The sequence below is a fragment of the Gracilinanus agilis genome, chromosome 6, assembly GCF_016433145.1.
Source record: "Gracilinanus agilis isolate LMUSP501 chromosome 6, AgileGrace, whole genome shotgun sequence".
In the NCBI taxonomy this organism is placed as follows: Eukaryota; Metazoa; Chordata; class Mammalia; order Didelphimorphia; family Didelphidae; genus Gracilinanus; species Gracilinanus agilis.
In genome coordinates this window covers 274,548,874-274,567,655 of record NC_058135.1, presented here as the reverse complement: position 1 = coordinate 274,567,655, position 18,782 = coordinate 274,548,874, and the positions used below count along the sequence as shown (strand labels likewise).

Below are 18,782 nucleotides of genomic sequence, written 5' to 3'. Positions count from 1 at the left end.
ACTGACTAAAATATCTCTGATTGTGAAATTTCAATTTTTTTTCTGATAATTGCAGATTACTATATGTGTGTCCAAATCCAACTTAAAAATACTTTTTGGAATAATATATTGTAATTTTTTTTATTTTATTATAAATGAAAAGTAACCTTTTTTTTCTTGTCTGAATGACTTCCCTTGGTCTGAGAAGTTTATTTTCTTCTAACCCTCTAATATTTTTCTGGTTTTCTAACTGACATATCTGAGGTTTGAACCAAATGTTTCTTGGTAGCTTAAATTTAGGAGTTTATCTCTTTCAATATTCCGTGCGTTAACTCAATGTGGCTTTGCCTTCTGCTGGCTATACTACCAATTGTTTATTTTTTCCAGTGTAAATTAAGAAAAAAAATAGACTTAAAATAATTTTCCTCAGTCAGCTCTATGATATTTATATTAACTTCTTAAATTTTGAGTGTGTGCAGTGTGCAGTATAGTCAAGTAAAAATGAGGCATTTAACTTATCTTTTAGAAGACTCCATACCATTTATTTTTCATCAGAAATCACTGTTTTGTTCCACAGTTTCTTCATGGCATTTTTCATTTCTGTATTTCTAAATGTGTAGATAAGTGGATTTAATAAGGGAGTTAGAAAGCTATAAAATATCGCCACCATTTTATCAAAAGAGAAAGTAGTGGGAGGGCGAGTATATACAAATATACATGGTACAAAAAATAAGACTACAACTGTGATGTGGGAGCCACAGGTAGAGAGGGCTTTGCGTCGTGCTGAAGTGCTGTATGTCCTTAAAGAGTGCAGTATAATCCCATACGAGATAAGCAAAAGGGAAAAGTTGATGATACAGATGAAGCCACTATTGGCCACCACCATCAGACCAAGAACATGAGTGTCAGTACAGGCAAGTTTCAGCAAAGGATACAAGTCACACATAAAATGATCGATTATATTAGGACCACAAAAGGGTAATGGGAGCATGAAGAAAATCTGAATCATGGAATGCAAGAATCCTCCAGCCCAAGCTACTCCCACCAACAATATGCACAGTTGTCGACTCATGATTGTCGTGTAGTGCAGAGGCTTACAGATAGCCACATACCTGTCAAAGGCCATGGATGTGAGGACAATCACCTCAACACCTGCCAGGAAATGCTCTGCAAAAATCTGGCCCATACAGTCTTGAAAGGATATGGTTTTCCTTTCATAGAGAGAATCTATTATAACTTTTGGAGCAATAACAGAGGAGAAGCAGGCATCTAGGAAGGACAAAAATGCTAGAAAGAAGTACATAGGAGAATCCAGAAGGGAAGGGCTACAGATGATGGTCACAACAATAAAACAATTTCCTCCAACAGTTAAAAGGTACAAAATTAAAAAGATAACAAACGCCATTTTCTGAATATTTTGGTTCTGTGAAAGTCCCAGTAGAATGAACTCAGTCACATAACTTTGGTTTTCCATATTTTAAGGACATGAGTGCCTTGTTAAGCATTGATTATCTGCAAAAAAAAGTTTTTTAACCATCAAAAAAGCTTAATTATTAAATAATGTATATTCAGAAGCAAATCACAATACATCAATACTGAATGAAATTTATATACAATGTGGCATTATTTACTTTAAAACATCTTCAAATCATATGACCAACAGGAGACCCTTTATGATTCAGTTTTCATTCTCTTTTATTCTCACCAAATTACCAATGCCTTTCTTCAAATAATACTTGTAGAAATGAAGTTTAAATAATTTTCTCAGGTAGGTACAATAGGCCTATCTACTTCTCATTTAATATTTTATAATATAGCCTAACATATTATTTTTCTTGAATATGATTTGCACTCACGTTGACTTTGAAGTTTCTGTAACAATGTGTTTTTCCTCATCACTCATGTTCTCTTTTTAAAATCTCCCTTATTTTCACTTCATATGGTTGGTTTTTTTAAAATCCCCCCCAAATCTGTAATTTATTTGACATTGAAATTAAGTAGTACTTTCTCTCTTTGTCTCTATTACTGTCTCTCCTCTCTCTCTCCTCTGTTTTTCTGTCTTTGTCTCTCTGTTTATTTCTCTATTTCTATTTCTGTTTCTCTCCCCCCTTCCACCTCAGTTTCCATGGATTTAACTAACATTTCTATGCAAATGACTCCTAAATCTTTATAACTACTCCAATCTCTTCTGAACTTCAATTTCTCATAATCAAACACAGTCAACATTAGAAATATCAAAGTGGAAATCCCAGAGATATCTTAACCTTAATATGCTCCCCCCTGAACTCATTTCATTTCCTTCAAAATCCTCCCTTTCCTGGGTTTGCAACCTCAGCATTATCATGGATTCCTCATTTCTTCACTGCATATACCCAACCAATTGCTAAATTTTCCATTTTGTAGGTTTAAAATTACTATAGTACCAAAGGCTTCAAATACGTGCCTCAATATTCCCAAGTACAACTTGAATGAGATTAAAATGTCACCATGAAATATTCAATAAAATAAATAAAAATACAAAAGTATATAAGTAATATTAACATGGGGTTTTCTAAGTCAAGATGAAGTACATGGTACCTTGAGGTACAATCTAGTGACTCTTACTTTTATCTGAGTTTATACCACTGTTCTACATGACGAGATTCCAAACTTATCTCATTCGCTTCATAGGATATTATTTTTCCTCCTTTGTTATGAGTTCCACCAAAACTGTCCTTCCCTCTGCTCACTTGCCTCACAGAAAGAAGAAAGGAAGAGCACAGATATTTATTAAGAACTTACGACATGTCAGACATTCCATTTTGCCTTTTTATTGGCAGTTTCATATGGTTGTAACAGTTTCCTTTTTTATTAGTCTTTCATAAAGTCCCTTTCTTCCTTTGAGTTGCAACTCAGTCCTCATCTTCTACATAAAGCCTTTCTTTATTCCACCAATTCCTAACACTCTACTCCCCAAACTCCCTTACATTTAATTACTTTTTAAGACATTTGTTGCCCTTATATTTTTTTACTATCTACAGTTTATATGCACTTGTATTTCCTGTTGACATATAAGCTCCTTGTGATTCTGTATTATTTTACTGGATTTGGGGAGGCACAATGATAGACTATGGGACATGGACCAGGGAGATCTTAGTTCAAACCTAGCCTTATACTCTTATTATCCCAATGACCGATGAGCAATTTACTTAAACTCTGTGTGTTCCTATTTCATCTGTAAAATGAGATAACATTAGAACCTACTTTCAAGGGTTGTTGAGTGAATAAATTGAAATAAGGTTTATAGAGTATTTTTCAAAGCTAAAATAAATTGTAAATTCTACCTTTTTTGATTTGGGAATTAATTAATGCTTATTAATTAGCTTATTGATTATTTTTTTAAACAAATAAATTCAATCGCCCAAACATCTACAAAGTATCCACTCAATGCTAGGCATTATTTTAACATTCCTAGAAACACCAATAACAGAAGGCTATTCCACCAATTAGTCATTCCTCAAAGTCATTCACCATTTCATAAGTTTCAATATAAAAAATGAATAATTCATATGTTTCTGTAGGAGACAATTTAAATTTCGTCTTTCAAATAGTTCCGACAATTTAATTATTCTTAACAATCGTTCTCATCTATAAGATAAAATTGTTGAATGATGCTCAGTTCCTGACTTCATTGTCACCTCCTAAGGGGTTAAATTATGTCTGCCTCTCTGTTTCTGTCTCTGTTTCTCGATTCTATCAGTCTCTCTATCTGAGTGTATAGTTTTAGAGTCATAGATTATCAGTCTCAGGGTTCAAAGAAAAATGTAGAGGTCATTAAAGTCATCTTATGATTGAAAAAGAGTCTTTTCACAACTGGTCATCCATTCATCCTTAAAAACCTCTAGTAAAGAAAGGGATGTCAATTCCAAAGATAGTCCTTTTTCAAAGGTTACATGTTTTAATGTTCAATGTCTATTCCTTTAATAAATATAGCCCTTATTTGATTGTTTTTCCATCTAGACACACATAGGCTACTCTGAAAAGTCCTTACATATATTCATCTTATCAAATCTATTGCCTTAATTTAATTTCTATTTTGATATATAAAGCCTTCCTTACTGTTTATTGAGCTCTTCTACCAAGATATTACAAATTTCAAATTTTAATTTAACTTTGCTAAAATGTACTTAGGACAGTGATGGGCAAACTACGGCTGGCAGGCCAGATGTGGCCCCCTCAAATGTTCTTTCTGGCCACAGGACATTTTTCCTAATCTGACGAATACGAGTAGGATACAATACAATGAAACTTTGAAAGAGTTGCCTTAGAAACAGACTGACAGATGAGCATTTCCTTTCCTTTGGCCCCCTCTTTAAAAAGTTTGCCCATCACTGACTTTGAATTTGTCATTCATTATGTTAGTGATCCTTTCAGGTTTTGCATCATCTTCAACACATTTATGTTTTCTACAGATTTACTAAATTAGAATGTTACTTCAGAAAAAAAGAAAAATTTTAGTAAATTGCCCTGAAACCTACTATTATACTAGTCACTTTCATTATAAATAATTTTAGTTAATACAACCTCTGTTAATATATAATAATAAAGCTCCTTTACTGGGAGCTTCTTATACCAATGCAAACATATGGTAAAAACAGTGTGAAAAGAAATCTTGATTAATTACAAAGACCTGACTTATAAAGCCAAATGGAATCATTAATACAAAATGTTGTTCAAACCTTAAAAGACTAAGATCTTGGCTGTCATTATGGAAAGTAGGTTTAGCTGAGGAGGATATTATCAACTAAATAGTTCAGTTTTGAAAATAGTTATAAATAAATCCATCCAATCGGTTGAGTGATTTATTTTGATTCTAGTTTTCATTCTGACTAGTTTCCTAAGGGGAAAGGGGAATATATTGTGTATTTATATGGTGTATTTATATGGTATCCATTATGTGCCAAGCATGTTCTAAGCACTTTTTAAATAGTATCTTATTTGATTTTCAAAAAACTCTGAAGTAGATACTGTTATTATCCCAAGTTTACAATAGAGGAAGCTGAAGCAAATAGAAGTTGTGACTTACCTAAGGTCACACAGCTAGTGTCTAAAGCTAAATTTGAACCCAGCTCTTCCTGAGTCCAAGCTCTATCTTATGTAGTGTGTCACCTAGCTGCCTTTGAGATTAGTTTCTTTACTTGATTACCTAATGGAAAAATTCTCTTCTCATTAGATTCCAGAACTTCCTTGATTGAAAATTTATCTCTCTCCCTTTCTTCCCCTTCTTTTCCCTCCCTTTCCCTCCCTCTCCTTCCTTCCTTCCCTCCTTCTCTCCTCCCTCCATCCCTCTTCCTGCCTCCCTGCCTTCCTCCTCCTCTCTCTGTTTCTGTCTCTCTGTCTCTGTCTGTCTATCTGTCTGTCTGTCTCTGTCTCTTTGTCTTTCTCTCTTCATCCCCATCCCTTCAGTTTATTTCAGTGTTTCTCATTTTCTCTTTTTTCTTTCTTATTTTAGCTTGCTTTGACCTCCACTTTTGGCTATCCTAAAAGTCTATCTGTATTTATTTTAAATGATTTTTTTTCTGAGCAAAACCTTTTTTATATGTTTCCTCTACTGAACTTCTGAGTCTTCTGATTTATGTCAGTTTCTGAGCCATTGAATACCTACCCAGAAAGAAAAGGCAAGTTCAGTATACCCAGAAGATATGAAATTGGGTTCATATTTATTTAACGCATCTCTCAAAAGTAGAAACAAATAGATCTTTCTTTCCTCCACCCACAAAAAAAATATAACACTGAATCCTAAAAATGACAGGAGATGACCAACCAAATATGTTTCCCATCTTTCTTTGTCAGCTTGTAAAAATTATTTTATTCCAAAATTTCTCCCTACCCAGTATAATATATTGTCAGTTACTTTTTTAAATTATTATTATTTTTTTAAACCCTTAACTTCTGTGTATTGTCTCCTAGGTGGAAGAGTGGTAAGGGTGGGCAATGGGGGTCAAGTGACTTGCCCAGGGTCACACAGCTGGGAAGTGTCTGAGGCCATATTTGAACCTAGGACCTCCCGTCTCTAGGACTGACTCTTAATCCACTGAGCTACCCAGCTGCCCCCCTGTCAGTTACTTTTACTTCATGCTTCCCTGCATTGTGAGGTTTCTTAACAACAATCAGTATAGCTGGTGCCATTAGTAAGACCAACTGCCCTCTGAGGTATCTGGTAAAGTTCTGCCCTGAACTCCCAAGCTATAACACTTATGAATTTTTTTATTAATATAGGGAACTACATAATCAGCAAATTGTCTCTCCTGGTAAGATCAGCAACTGTTGTGCAGTTTTTTAATTGCCTAAAGGCACTAGGAAGCCTTGTCTAATGTCACAGAGTAAACCAAAGGCACTATTTTGTCTTAGTTCCTCTAGAATATGAAACCACATTGCTTTTCTTCTCAGATCTATTTGTAAAAGACAAACTTTCCTCCTTGATGTTTTCAAATTGGCTAAGAACAATTACTAACTACTACTACTACTAACTACTACTTCTACTACTACTACTATTACTATTACAGTTAGTACTGCTGCTGCTGCTGCTGCTGCTGCTACTACTACTACTACTACTACTACTACAACTATACTACTATTACTAATAAAACTATATGTTTCTGTTCTGCTTTTCTATCTTCAAACCATCCCTTCCTGGGCATTGATTGACACAAAAGATTTGACATGCATGAAGTTCAAATGAAGATTAAATTACAATATTATACCCTTTTTCCTTTGAACTGTCTTCCTCATCTCCTACCTAGAATTTGATAAATGCTTGTTGATAGACTGATTAATTGCTGTGCATACTTCATCAATCTATGAGAATTTCAACTTGCCTCACATGCGCATATTGTTTTCCTGAGGTTCTGAAAATAATTTATAAACCTGTGAATAGCCCTCTTTCAGTGAATTTCCCCCAACTGATTATTTTGATACTCTGGCAACCAAAAGTCCTTAACTCAGCTTCAAGTCTCTATAACTTGTTAGATAGGATCTGCCAAAAATTCTTAATGTTCTGGAGGGAAATCAAGATTACCTCAAGTCCCAAAGAGGAAAAGGAAACCAGCACTGAAAGTACTGTTCAAATGAGAGTATATGCAGGTTATATTTTGAAATGTATATAACCTGATATGAATTTCTTAAAAGCATATTTCTAGGGGGCAGCTGGGTAGCTCAGAGGATTGAGAGTCAGGCCTAGAGACCGGACGTCCTAGGTTCAAATATGGCCTCAGACACTTCCTAGCTGTGTGACCCTGGGCAAGTCACTTGACCCCCATTGCCCACCCTTACCACTCTTCCACCAAGGAGCCAATACACAGAAGTTAAGGGTTTAAAAAAAAGCATATATCTATTAAATGAATCTATGATTAAAGAACAAGAAATTATACTTTTGTTGATGTAATCAATTATAGCTTTTACAGAGTTTAGACAGTGACATTAGGAAAAAATAAGTGGGAGTAGTAGCAGAAGATAGGGGAATCGAAGCCAAACAATGCACTCTCTGATTTTATTAGTTCTCTGTCTTTTTGTCTCTGTTTTTGCCTCTCATTCTGCCTCTATCTCCCTCTTCCTCTTCCCTTCTTTTTTGTCTCCAGACTTTTTCTTCCATTCTTTCTCTCCTTTTTTCTCTCCATCCGTCTTTCTCCTTTCTCTTCCTTGCTCTCTCCCCTACTTTCAATATCCCACCATTGTCTCTCTCACTTCATTTGTCAAAATGCAAAGTTGCAGCTGATTTTGCTCACTAATTATATTCAAGGGATAGAACATGATATTGCAGGTTCTATAAGAGGAGGAGAACTTGATTTTACTATATTTATTTTTATTATTTTTTAAATTTACGTAGTCCAGGAAAATGAAAATGAATTCAATATAATTATTTTTTTTCCTTTGCAGGTCCTTTCTATAGGTTAGTTGATGTTTTTGGAAAGATTTAAAAATATTTTGTATCTTAATAGATATGTCAATCCCCAAATGTATCTTTGGATTAAAACTATATACTATTAATAAAACAGAAAAAAGTTATCAAACCTTATTTCATTTAAGTAGTAAGTAAATTTTTGTTGTGTAATTCCTTGGGAATTCAGGAACTTTGTATTCTAGGCAGCAGTGAAGTAAGTTGATGTATGAAGGCCATTTTGTCAGTTCCTGGTGAAACCTTTTGTTGCTCAATCATTGTAGGACACAAAAGGTCTTACATAATTTCTTTATGCCTTTTTCTGCATCTGCACACAAACCAGAATAATGAGATTTATCCCACTCATTTTACAAAGGTCATAGAAAAGCAGTGAGATTAATTAAATAGGAGAATGCAGTAACTATATCCACAAATACATGCTTGAATCCAATAAAAAGTACTAGTTATATTTATTCTAAAGCTGAGATTAGTTATTTCTATGGTTCCTGATTATTTTCCCTTAAGTGATATATTTTGTCTATCTTGCCCTGATCATATAGCTTCCTTGTTTTTTTACTACCTAGAAAATTAAGGGCTGAAGTCCTTTCTCAAACATTTAAAGCCCCACCCCCCAAATTTATTCCTCAGTATTTTTCAATTGTTTCCCCTCTTTTTACATTTCAGCTAGATTCTATTTCCATTAAATTAAAAAAACAAAGAGTTATGAAACCAGTGTTGAATAGAAAGATCAATATATAAAGCAATAAGATTTTGATCCTTAGGTATAGTCAGAAGTCCTGTATTAAAAGATTTAGGAAGAGGAGAAAAATAGAGTTAGGAATGGTTAAGAGAAGAGAGAACAGAAATATCAGTAAAAGAGAAATAGACAAAAAAGGGCAAGAGATTAAAGTAGAAAGACGTTTTCTTAATTTCATCTTAAAATTAGCTTTACTTACTCTTTATTCCAGACATGAAGCATTTTCAAAGGATGTTGAGTCTTGGCCACCAAATATTTTGGGAATTCATGACACTAACTTCTCTCATCCCACATACCTGAAAGTCCAAGAGAAAGGTAGATATAGAGACTATAACAGTAGGAAGATTGCCTAAATTTGCATAGTACAGGGCTCTCTTCCAGCTCTACTCAGAACCTTATGTTTCCCTTAAACAATTATTTATAGTAATTGCATCAAACTTTAGAAACTTAGAGAACTGACAGCCTCCAGGGAAATGAGTGATGTCCTTTATGGAAAAGTTCTTCATAAGCTTTGTTGACCTACTTAATGGTCAATGAATACAGAAACTTTCTAATCCAATTTGGTTCTAACTTACTTAGAGACAAATCTTGATGAAAGCAGAAATAGTTAAACTGGGTCTTCTTTGTAAGATTCATGTCCTGCCTAGTATTTACCACCATGAATGTCATTGCATCTGAGACCAAAAGAACCATTTGCATGGGGTTTATTGTGTCCTTTTGAATAGCTCATCACTTTACCCCCAAAATCATAAAATATTTGAGGTAAATTATGAAATATTCAAGTTAATTAAGTTAATGATTTTGCATAAAATACTCAAAATAATATACTCATTATATATTACAGGTATACTCAGTTCCAGAGAAGTTTTGTGAATATATTTCTTAATATTGATCTCCCTATCTACCTCTGTTTATCTATCCATCTTTAATATAAATACTAAAGAGTAAATTGAGTATTTAAGTTTAATCCAAGAAGCTCCAATTCCCTTTGGTAATATATTTGCATGGTTATATATATTGTGGCTTATTAACAATTTTCCCCATCAGAGTACATAATATATTGATTGAATTACTTGAATTTCTAGTATTCTTTTTCTGCTGTGCTGTCATCTCTTTACTACTTAGTAAACTACATATGATTCAGGACTCCATCTTTTCTAAAATTTAGCATATGCTTCTGATTATAGCTTTTTTTCTACACAAAGAATTATTTTAAAATAAAGATAAAATGTTTATTCTTTCTAAAGACTTCTTGTACCCAGGAATAGGACTTAGTGCCTTTTACCATACATGACTCCTCCAGAAAGTTACCCTAGGTTCCTACCACATATGGTTCCCGAGTCCCTATCAATATATGACTTTTTTTTTTTACAATATGTGCTTGCCTTTAATCTATTTCAACCAAAGGACACAGATGTATCAAAGACAGATATTTTATTAATTTGAAATATAGTAAGAAACAAGAAAATATTATCTTCCCACATGATGTGAACATATTTTCCTTTTATGTCATGAAAATTTACCTATATACTGTAAGAACAAAAAAAAATTTCCAGGACAAGAAAATAAAAAGAAAAACTAGTATAGACAGCAGCAGAGAATACAGAAAATAACAGCCTAACAACTAAAAAAATCATGGTCAAATATCCTAGATCTTTCTGACTCATGTTCCTTTGGCAAGATGCTTAACCTCTATAATCCTCATGAAATGAAGGCATTATAGTAGATGAACTCTAAACTCCCTTGTCATTTGAAAACTAAGATGTCATTGATTTTCTTCTTTAGCTGATAGAATCTAGCTCTATTTTTTCTTTTGAAACAAAATACTCTCATGTCCCTCTTACCATCACATATCGTACGTGCCATAAACATTCCTTGGTATTATGAAGGACACCCCATAAAGACCATTGGTACCCAACTGTCAATATACCTTGGAGCTTAGCAATTCCTCATTGATAATGATTTCATAAATGTTACCTTAATATGAAGATTATTATAATTTGATCATCTCCTCAAATTAGTGGTGCCTGGTAAGATAGCATTGTATCAGATCTTGTGATATCAAACTAATTATATCGTTTCATTAGGGGGTTCAGAGTTTTGTTCCAAAGTATAAAACCTTGACTACAAGGTCATTTTTATTCTTCATATGTAGGTAGCGCCCCAGTAGAACAATGATTTTTATCCTTGTCTTAGGGTTAATGTATACATTTCTTTAACCATGTTGATATTCAGGGTCATCAAAGGGAATGTTATACAAACTGGGTTTCACTTTTTGAGGATAAAGATTATTGAATGAATAGTTTATCTACTTCCTCTTTATCTTCTCATTCATTATTTTCAGTTGGTAATAACAAAAAAAAGTCATAACCTAAAGTGGTAAAATGTTTCATTGAGGTAGTTGTTTCAGCTTGACTGGACAGTGAGAGTACTAGTCATTAAAAATTACTTCTTCAACAAACCCTTCTGTTCTTCTATGAAGCTTCTTGTTTGTTATTCATAGAAGTCAGGTATAAATTATCTCAAGTTGTGATCCTTATATTATAGTTCAATGATGAACAAGGGAGTGCTCTAATCTTTAGCAGTCATTCCTGAAAATTCATGGTAATAAGGTATGGGAAGGGATGATTTCCATTATAATATGAGATAGATGATAGAGGGTATATGCTATGAGGGGTCAGGAGTACCTCTTCCTTGGGGATGGCAATTTTTCAGTGCATGAAAATTATCTGTAATAACTAGCTTTCTTGGAATTTATACTTTGATGACAGTGGGAGGCAAACTCCCATAGGTCCAGGTATCTAGGCGGGGAAGGTGTGGGTGACTAAGATGAATGAGAGACAGTCTAAGTTTCAGCCAGGCAGGCTTTATGGAGACTGTTCTGGTCAGCCTTTGGGCTGTGTTTATTTTATGCTTTTTTCCTTCAAGATTATATACTGGTTGGCAGGGATAACATACATTTTTCCTTGTAAATAATGGATCAATAGATCAAGTCATACATTAACTTTTACAGAATCACAGAATTATTTGATTGATAATCCACAATTATTCTATGTAGATTAACAAAAGATGCAAAGCTTTGGCAAGAAATATTAATCATGGCATAATTGGGCTGGAAATTGTACTTTCTGTCCATCAATTAGGTGCAACTTATGCATTACAGCTTTAGTACAATAGTTATATTTTAACCAATCAAGTCAGGGATGATTATTCTTTGCTCTTACGTAATTAATCAAGCAGTGATTCGTTACACTAGCAAATTTCAAAAGATACAATAACACTAACCTGGACCAAATATTGGCTCAATACCAATCTTTCATTTTTCATAGTTTTCAAAGGTGAATTGAAGTTTCAACTAGCCTGGTGGGTTATCAAAACAATCCAGTAGGGAGACGTGTACTTGCTTTCCCAGGGAAAACAAGTTCCCATATTTCATTCATTGTCCTTTTCTTGTGTTAACATTCTGGATCAGAGATCAGTGAGGGGGGAAAACTTGGAGACTCTTCTGTTTTTTTTTTTTGTAGTCACCTGTGTATAGGAGCGAGAGATCTAAATTAGGGTTTTAAAACCTTTAACATTAACCCACTATCTGCTGGTTTGTTGTAAAGTGATTTTAGGGAATTTTTGTATTATTACATGTAAAGGTGAAACTTTCCTAGGAGTTTGTGGGGAGACCGGAAGAACTCTAATAATAGCCTATAATGGTCCTCTATATTTTCCTGGGACTGAGTAGAGATATTGATCATAATAATTCCTATAATGAGGAGTGTTAGTAAGAGAAGAGTCACACAGGGGAATCTGAGTGGAATTCCATTCTCCTGTGATCTGCTTTGCAGATTTGCAGGATTCATGCAGGACTGTCATCCATCATGAATCTGACAGGGATGATACTGTCAGGGATTTCCCCCACTTCCAGGATGCACATTTTGAATATCCATGTGCCTAGTTGAAATAGATAAGAGACAAAAGTCACAAGACCTGAGAATTTTGAATAGTGAAGTGACAATTTATTCAAAATAAAAGAGATCCTTGGATAAAGAAGACTGTTAACTAGATACTGGACATACTAGTGAGAAGAGAGATTGACTTGGAAGCCAATGGTTCATATGAAAAAGGATCTTGACAAGACTAAATACATGTTACAGAAGAGTCACCATGAGTTATGGAGTCCAAAAGAGTATAGAGGGATTTGTCTAATTTTCTTTTGGGTCTCGTATTTGAAGATGTATGAAAAAAATAACACCAAGCCTAGAAAGAAAGAAAATAGATATGTGGTCTTTCAGTGAGAACCAAAAAATGGAATGCATTTGAGAAAAAAAAATGCATTGAAGATGAAAGAGTGTTCCCAGAAGAGAAGAATTCCTGAAGGCACATTGGAAATATAGGCTAAATGAGGATCATAATAGGGGGAGACAAATCTGGGCTTTAATAGAGGAAAGGTGTCTAGGAAGTCAATAGTCACTATACAGTTACATCTCCCTGCTACCCATCCCCCATGAACCCTAGTAGACAGTAAGCATCTTTTATTGAGTGGATCCCAGGCTTAGGTGGTATATGTGAACATTTGTACCTGGTAAATAGAGAAGCACCAAGATGAAAAACATGATTATCATAGTATCCTACAAGCTTGTCCTAAAGGCCAAGAAATTAATTTATTTTTTTTGTATAAGTAAAAATATTTTTAAAATTCTATATAAAATAAAAGTGAGGAAAAGGGGGAAACTTTGGTGAACTTAAAGGAGTCAATTGTAGGCAAGAGCTCTACTTCTTCATTTTTTTTGACCTTTACCTTCAGTCTTAGAATCAATACTGCATATTTATTCTAAGACAGAAGAATGGTAAGGGCTAGGCAATGGTGGTTAAGTTACTTGCCCAGGGTCACATAGCTAGGAAGTGTCTGAGGTCAGATTTGAACCCAGGACCTCCTATCTCTGCATCTGACACTCAATCCACTGGGCCACCCAACTCCCCCCCCCCCAAGAGCTCTATTTCTAAAATGGATAAAATTTTATTTTACATATATATTTTGTAACATTTTAAAGGCTTTTCTAATAATCTTAGCATGATTATAATAAAAATGTATCATATTTATTTCTGTCTATTGATGTGGTAAAGATATTTTGTTACCTCTTAAGTTTAAGATAATGATCATCATTTTCCTAGCATTGATCTTTCATTGAATTTTTCATATAATTCCCTCTTGAGAATAAAGAATAACTTTAGAAAATTGCATAGTCCACTGACATATTTTTAAATTATACATTTATTTAATAGTGATTCTTTACAAGAGTTCTCCTAATTTTTTTATCTTCTTCCTTAGCTTTCCCACCAATGACTTTATGGCACTATCACCCCTATTTACTGATTCAATATGGGGTGTTTATATAAATAAGAATTGTTTCCATATACAAAATACAAAGAACAATGTATTCTAGAAAAAAAAACATAATTTACATACACAATGAGGTGGTAAAATTTATCTCAACATTTTCTTAAGAGCAGAAAGAAAGAGAATGATTGACAGACAATTCAAAATTCTAGAATTTCATTTTGTTTTGGAACAATCTCAAAGAACCATCTCCTAGAAATCAGTAAAGCATCAGTCCTGATACAGATCTCCTATACATTGCTATTCATGCATATTTCTCTGTCTTTGAGGTTGCCATTTATAATTTCTCTGCAAAACAGTTGTTTTATTATTTTTCTTTCTTTCCTAAAACTTTATGAATGATATTTTTTTAGTTTTAAATGTTTGTTTGGATTTTTTTCTCAAGATCATATTGCCCTTTGTTTTTTTAAAACCATACCTTCCTTCTTGGAGTCAATACTGTGTATTGGCTCCAAGGCCAAAGAGTGGTAAGGGTAGGTAATGGTGGTCAAGTGACTTGCCCAGGGTCACACAGCTGGGAAGTGCCTGAGGCCAGATTTGAACCAAGGACCTTCCATCTCTAGGCCTGGCTCTCAATCCACTGAGCTACCAGCTGCACCCTGCCCTTCATTTTTTATAAAGGGTAGGCCAAAACTTGTTTAGGTCTAATCAATAATTATCAGCTTTTAACTGCATTTGAACCATAGACCTCTCTTACCCCACAGGAAAATAGTTTTATTCATCATTTTATCCAGCTCTGAAGTTATTTTTTTTCTTTTTAGTCTTCCAGAACCTATCCAGATTTCCATTGCTCTTTTAACATTCAGATACTTTCTTTCTTTCTTTCCACATGCCTTATATACTGATTATCTCCAGAAGAGCATAGACTCTTTGAGGGTAGAGAATCTTTTGTACATTTGCATTTGAATTCTCAATACTTAGGGTGTTGAAAGCAGATAGCAAGTGATTAATGATTGTAGTATTATCTCTGAATTGATGTATCAGAGTATGTACATATTTGCATCTATCTATCTATCTATCTATCTATCTATCTATCTATCTATCTATCTATCTATCTATCTATCTTTCTATATATTTATTTATCTACCTGTTTATCTATCATCTGTCTATCTATCTTTCATCCACTCTTGGAAACACCTGGCATAAATAGAGTTTTTCATGCCACTACTTTTTTTTTATTCAAATACTACTCCTTCCCTATAAATAGAATTGCTCTAATTTGTTTTCTTTTAGTATTGAGTGAAGAATATCTATTCAGATAATTCACATTACCAGCAGATGTGTAAATCATCCTGAAACATCTGCAATTATCACAGGGGGAATTAACATTGCCAGCAATAAGACAGAGAGGATGATTTTTCTCCTTGAATTCCTGTAGCTATGTCCACATTGTGGACCCATCTTGAATATAATTGCATTAATATGTGGTATATAGACACCAGCAATCATTGAAAATGATAATCATTAGTAACTGTCATTCTATTGGTTTTTGGACTGGTCATAATAGATTCATTAGTCATTCTGAATGACTCCCTACATATTTTACTCCAATATTTAGGAGTCAGTGACTAGTCTAAACAGAAAATCTCTCATATTGATTCATATCTTCTTTGAAGGGGAATAAGGGAATAATCATCATTTCTCTTAATTATATAACTATAGTTACATACTATCACTATGTCAATCATGTTGGAGATAATGGACATACATGCTTTACCCTTAATCTGTTAAAAAGTCTCTAAAGTTTGCCTTCATGCCATGCAATATTGAGTATTAGTTTTAGAAAGATTATTCTATCATATTAAAGTAGTCATTTATTTTAGCTTTCTGCTATTTTAAATTTAGAATTAGTGATGTATTATTTTCAAGATTTTCTACATCTATTAATGTAGATGTATGATTTTTATTAATATTGTTGTTATTCTTGCTTTTGAGACAGTGAAATATATGTATAGTTTTCCTAATATCAAATTAACCCGGAAATCCTAGTATAAATCAAACTTCCTGTAGCTATAGTTTCTTTGCTGAACAATTTGGAATCAAAGTTAATTTTAGACATAGATACAGATATATACTTATATTTATATCTATATCTGTCTACATATATCCCTTATACAACATGGGGTTAAGGGACACAGTGCCCCTTGTGATCTGGAAAAACAGTGTAAATTTTTTTGTTCTTCCATTCATACCAAAGAAGATCTGTATTTTTTTTTCTTTTCCTTTTTTTTTTAATGGGGTGGTTACAGAACCTTATATGCATTCATGAGTTACTAAACATTTTGTCATCTCAACATTTCTAGCCTTTGTATGTTGTCTATAGCATCCACCATTTTTAAAAAAATCCCATTTCATTTTTTATGCTAACTTGTGATATATTGAAACCAAGATAAGTAAAGTTGAGATGTGAAAGGGAAATCTACACACACATACATACACACACACACACACACAGACACTTATATAACATGTATAGTGGTACCTTAGTATTCATTATTAAATCATTCCAGAAGGCAAATTGAGTACCAAAAAGGTCAAGTTTGAAACTAATTTTTCCCGTAATGAATAATATAAATTGAATTAATCCATTCCAAACAGCCAGAAAACAGAGATTTTATAAGGCATTATGTGCATTAATAGTTTGTTCTTTACATGTAAATATTAATTATGCATAAACAAATTAAAATTATAATTAGATTAAAGAAAATAATTTTAACTTAACTTTACCTCTATTGAGAGGAGTTTGTGGACTAAGGGGATGTGGAGGGGAGAATGTTACTTTCTGGAAGAATCTCCTTCCATACTATCTAAGGGCAATTGCCCTTCTGGAGCTTTCTTTTTCTCTTTTCTGTGCCTTATCACCACTGAACTCTGTCTGAGATCCCACAGGTATAAATTTCATAAGAATTCTATCCAATAATATCTGTTTTCATCTGCATTCCAAAATTCCTCTAAAGTGGGAAATGGGTTAATCATTTAATAAATTTACAATCCTGATTGTTAAGGCTTTATGAAGGTGATCATTTCCCACAAAGTTTTCCCTTCCAACCATTTTACACACATTTCCTTTAATAAATGCAGAGGAGATATCCTCCTCTACTTCCTTCTCACTAGAAAAAAAAAAAAACAAACTCCTCAATCACTAGCTATTGCTGCTCCCTTTGAAATTCCTTCAGTTTCTCAGGGTAAAGTTCTTCTTTATGTTCCTAAATTCATACTTGACCTTTTGTTTCCAGTGGATTGGGTATACACTTCCCAAGTTCATAATGCCAACAAGTTCTAGTAAGCATGTGGAATGCCAAGAAAATATTGAATATAATAACAATTTCTTATGTCAGAATGGGTCAAATAACCAAATTCAATGAGTTCCAAAGTCACTGAGTATCAAGGTTTCATTGGATTATATAGTATGTACAAGGGGTGGCCAAGTGACTCAGTGGATTGAGAAACCAGTCTTAGAAATGAAAGGTTCTGGGTTAAAATATGACCTCAGACACTTCCTAACTGTGTAACTCTGGGGAAGTCACTTAATCCCCATTGCCTAGCCCTTAGTGCTTTTCTGCCTTAGAACGAATGCATAGAATTGCTTCTAAGATGGAAGGCAAGGGTTTAAAAATATATATAGTGTATGCATACACATACCTCTAATCTCCATGTTAACTATAAACTTAATGTAGCCCATATACATTGGAATTGAGAAAAAAGTAAGATCATCTCAGCTTCATGGTCATAAATAGGATGCGACAATAATCCCAGCTTCACTCAATACTAAAAGACTCTACCCTGAGTATCTGCATGAGTTGGAGTTGGAATAGAGAGTAAGGACACACAGGAATAATTTTTAGACTTTAGATCCCATTTACTAGACTCTATATTACCTGATTTAGAGATAGTTACAGACACCAAATGGGTGTAGAGACTCTGAGAAAAAGTAATTAATACACACAGAAGGGCAGAATGTATTTTTTAAAAATTTAAGTTTTTGGGATGAGCAGACTGAGATATTGTACAGATCTAAAACTCAAACATTCATATTTTTCAGGGGATGAGAAAAACTTTCTAGTTCTTTTGAAATATAAGGCAGAAGAAGCAGAAATGCAAACATACCAGTAGTTTTTCAGGAAAGGAAAAAAAAGTAATCTGACATTTTGCAACAGAGTTAATATCTTCTTCAACAGAAATGACTCAAGTATTCTCTTTTGATCTGTCCTATTTCAAAGTTAGTTTGCAGGAGTTGTTGTTTGTTTGTTTTAAGTGAGGTTGATTTGTTACTTTTCATGTATAATGAGGTTATGATGAAAAAAATTTTCTGTAATACTCTCTTTTTTCGCATGGGAAGGGATCTGCCATTGCTTAGTGAGAATGGGAAATAATCTTAAGGAATTGGATACATGGAAGTATGGAGTGATTTGGAGGCTGTGCTGTTGCTGCTGCTGCTGCTGTTGCTGCTGCTGCTGTTGTTGTTGTTGTTGTTGTTGTTAGGGTGGCCAGACCATCATCAATCATCATATCTCTTTCTCTCTCTCTATCTCCTCTCTCTCAAACACACACACACACACACACACACACACACACACACAAACACACACCTTATAAGCACAGAGATTCACAAATATCTGTATATGGACAAATATTGACCGACACCCAGTGAAATTAGTTATCTTCTATATACCAATATAAAAGATCATCTCTAATCAATCAACCCTGCTATTATATATATAATCTTTGAAATGTGTTGGTGC

The 18,782-nt window shown here is 33.7% G+C and overlaps 1 protein-coding gene across 1 annotated transcript; it reads right to left on the bottom strand.

Annotated features, from left to right (window-relative positions):
- Positions 1-520: 520 nt before the first annotated feature.
- On the bottom strand, positions 521-1,453 carry LOC123252884 (olfactory receptor 4C15-like). Its single transcript, XM_044682117.1, has one exon. The coding sequence runs from the start codon at positions 1,451-1,453 to the stop codon at positions 521-523; it is 933 nt and encodes a 310-aa protein (XP_044538052.1).
- Positions 1,454-18,782: the final 17,329 nt, after the last annotated feature.

Coding starts and splice junctions, on each gene's coding strand:
- LOC123252884 (XM_044682117.1), bottom strand. CDS start 1,453: ATGGAAAACCAAAGTTATGTGACTGAGTTCATTCTACTGGGACTTTCA.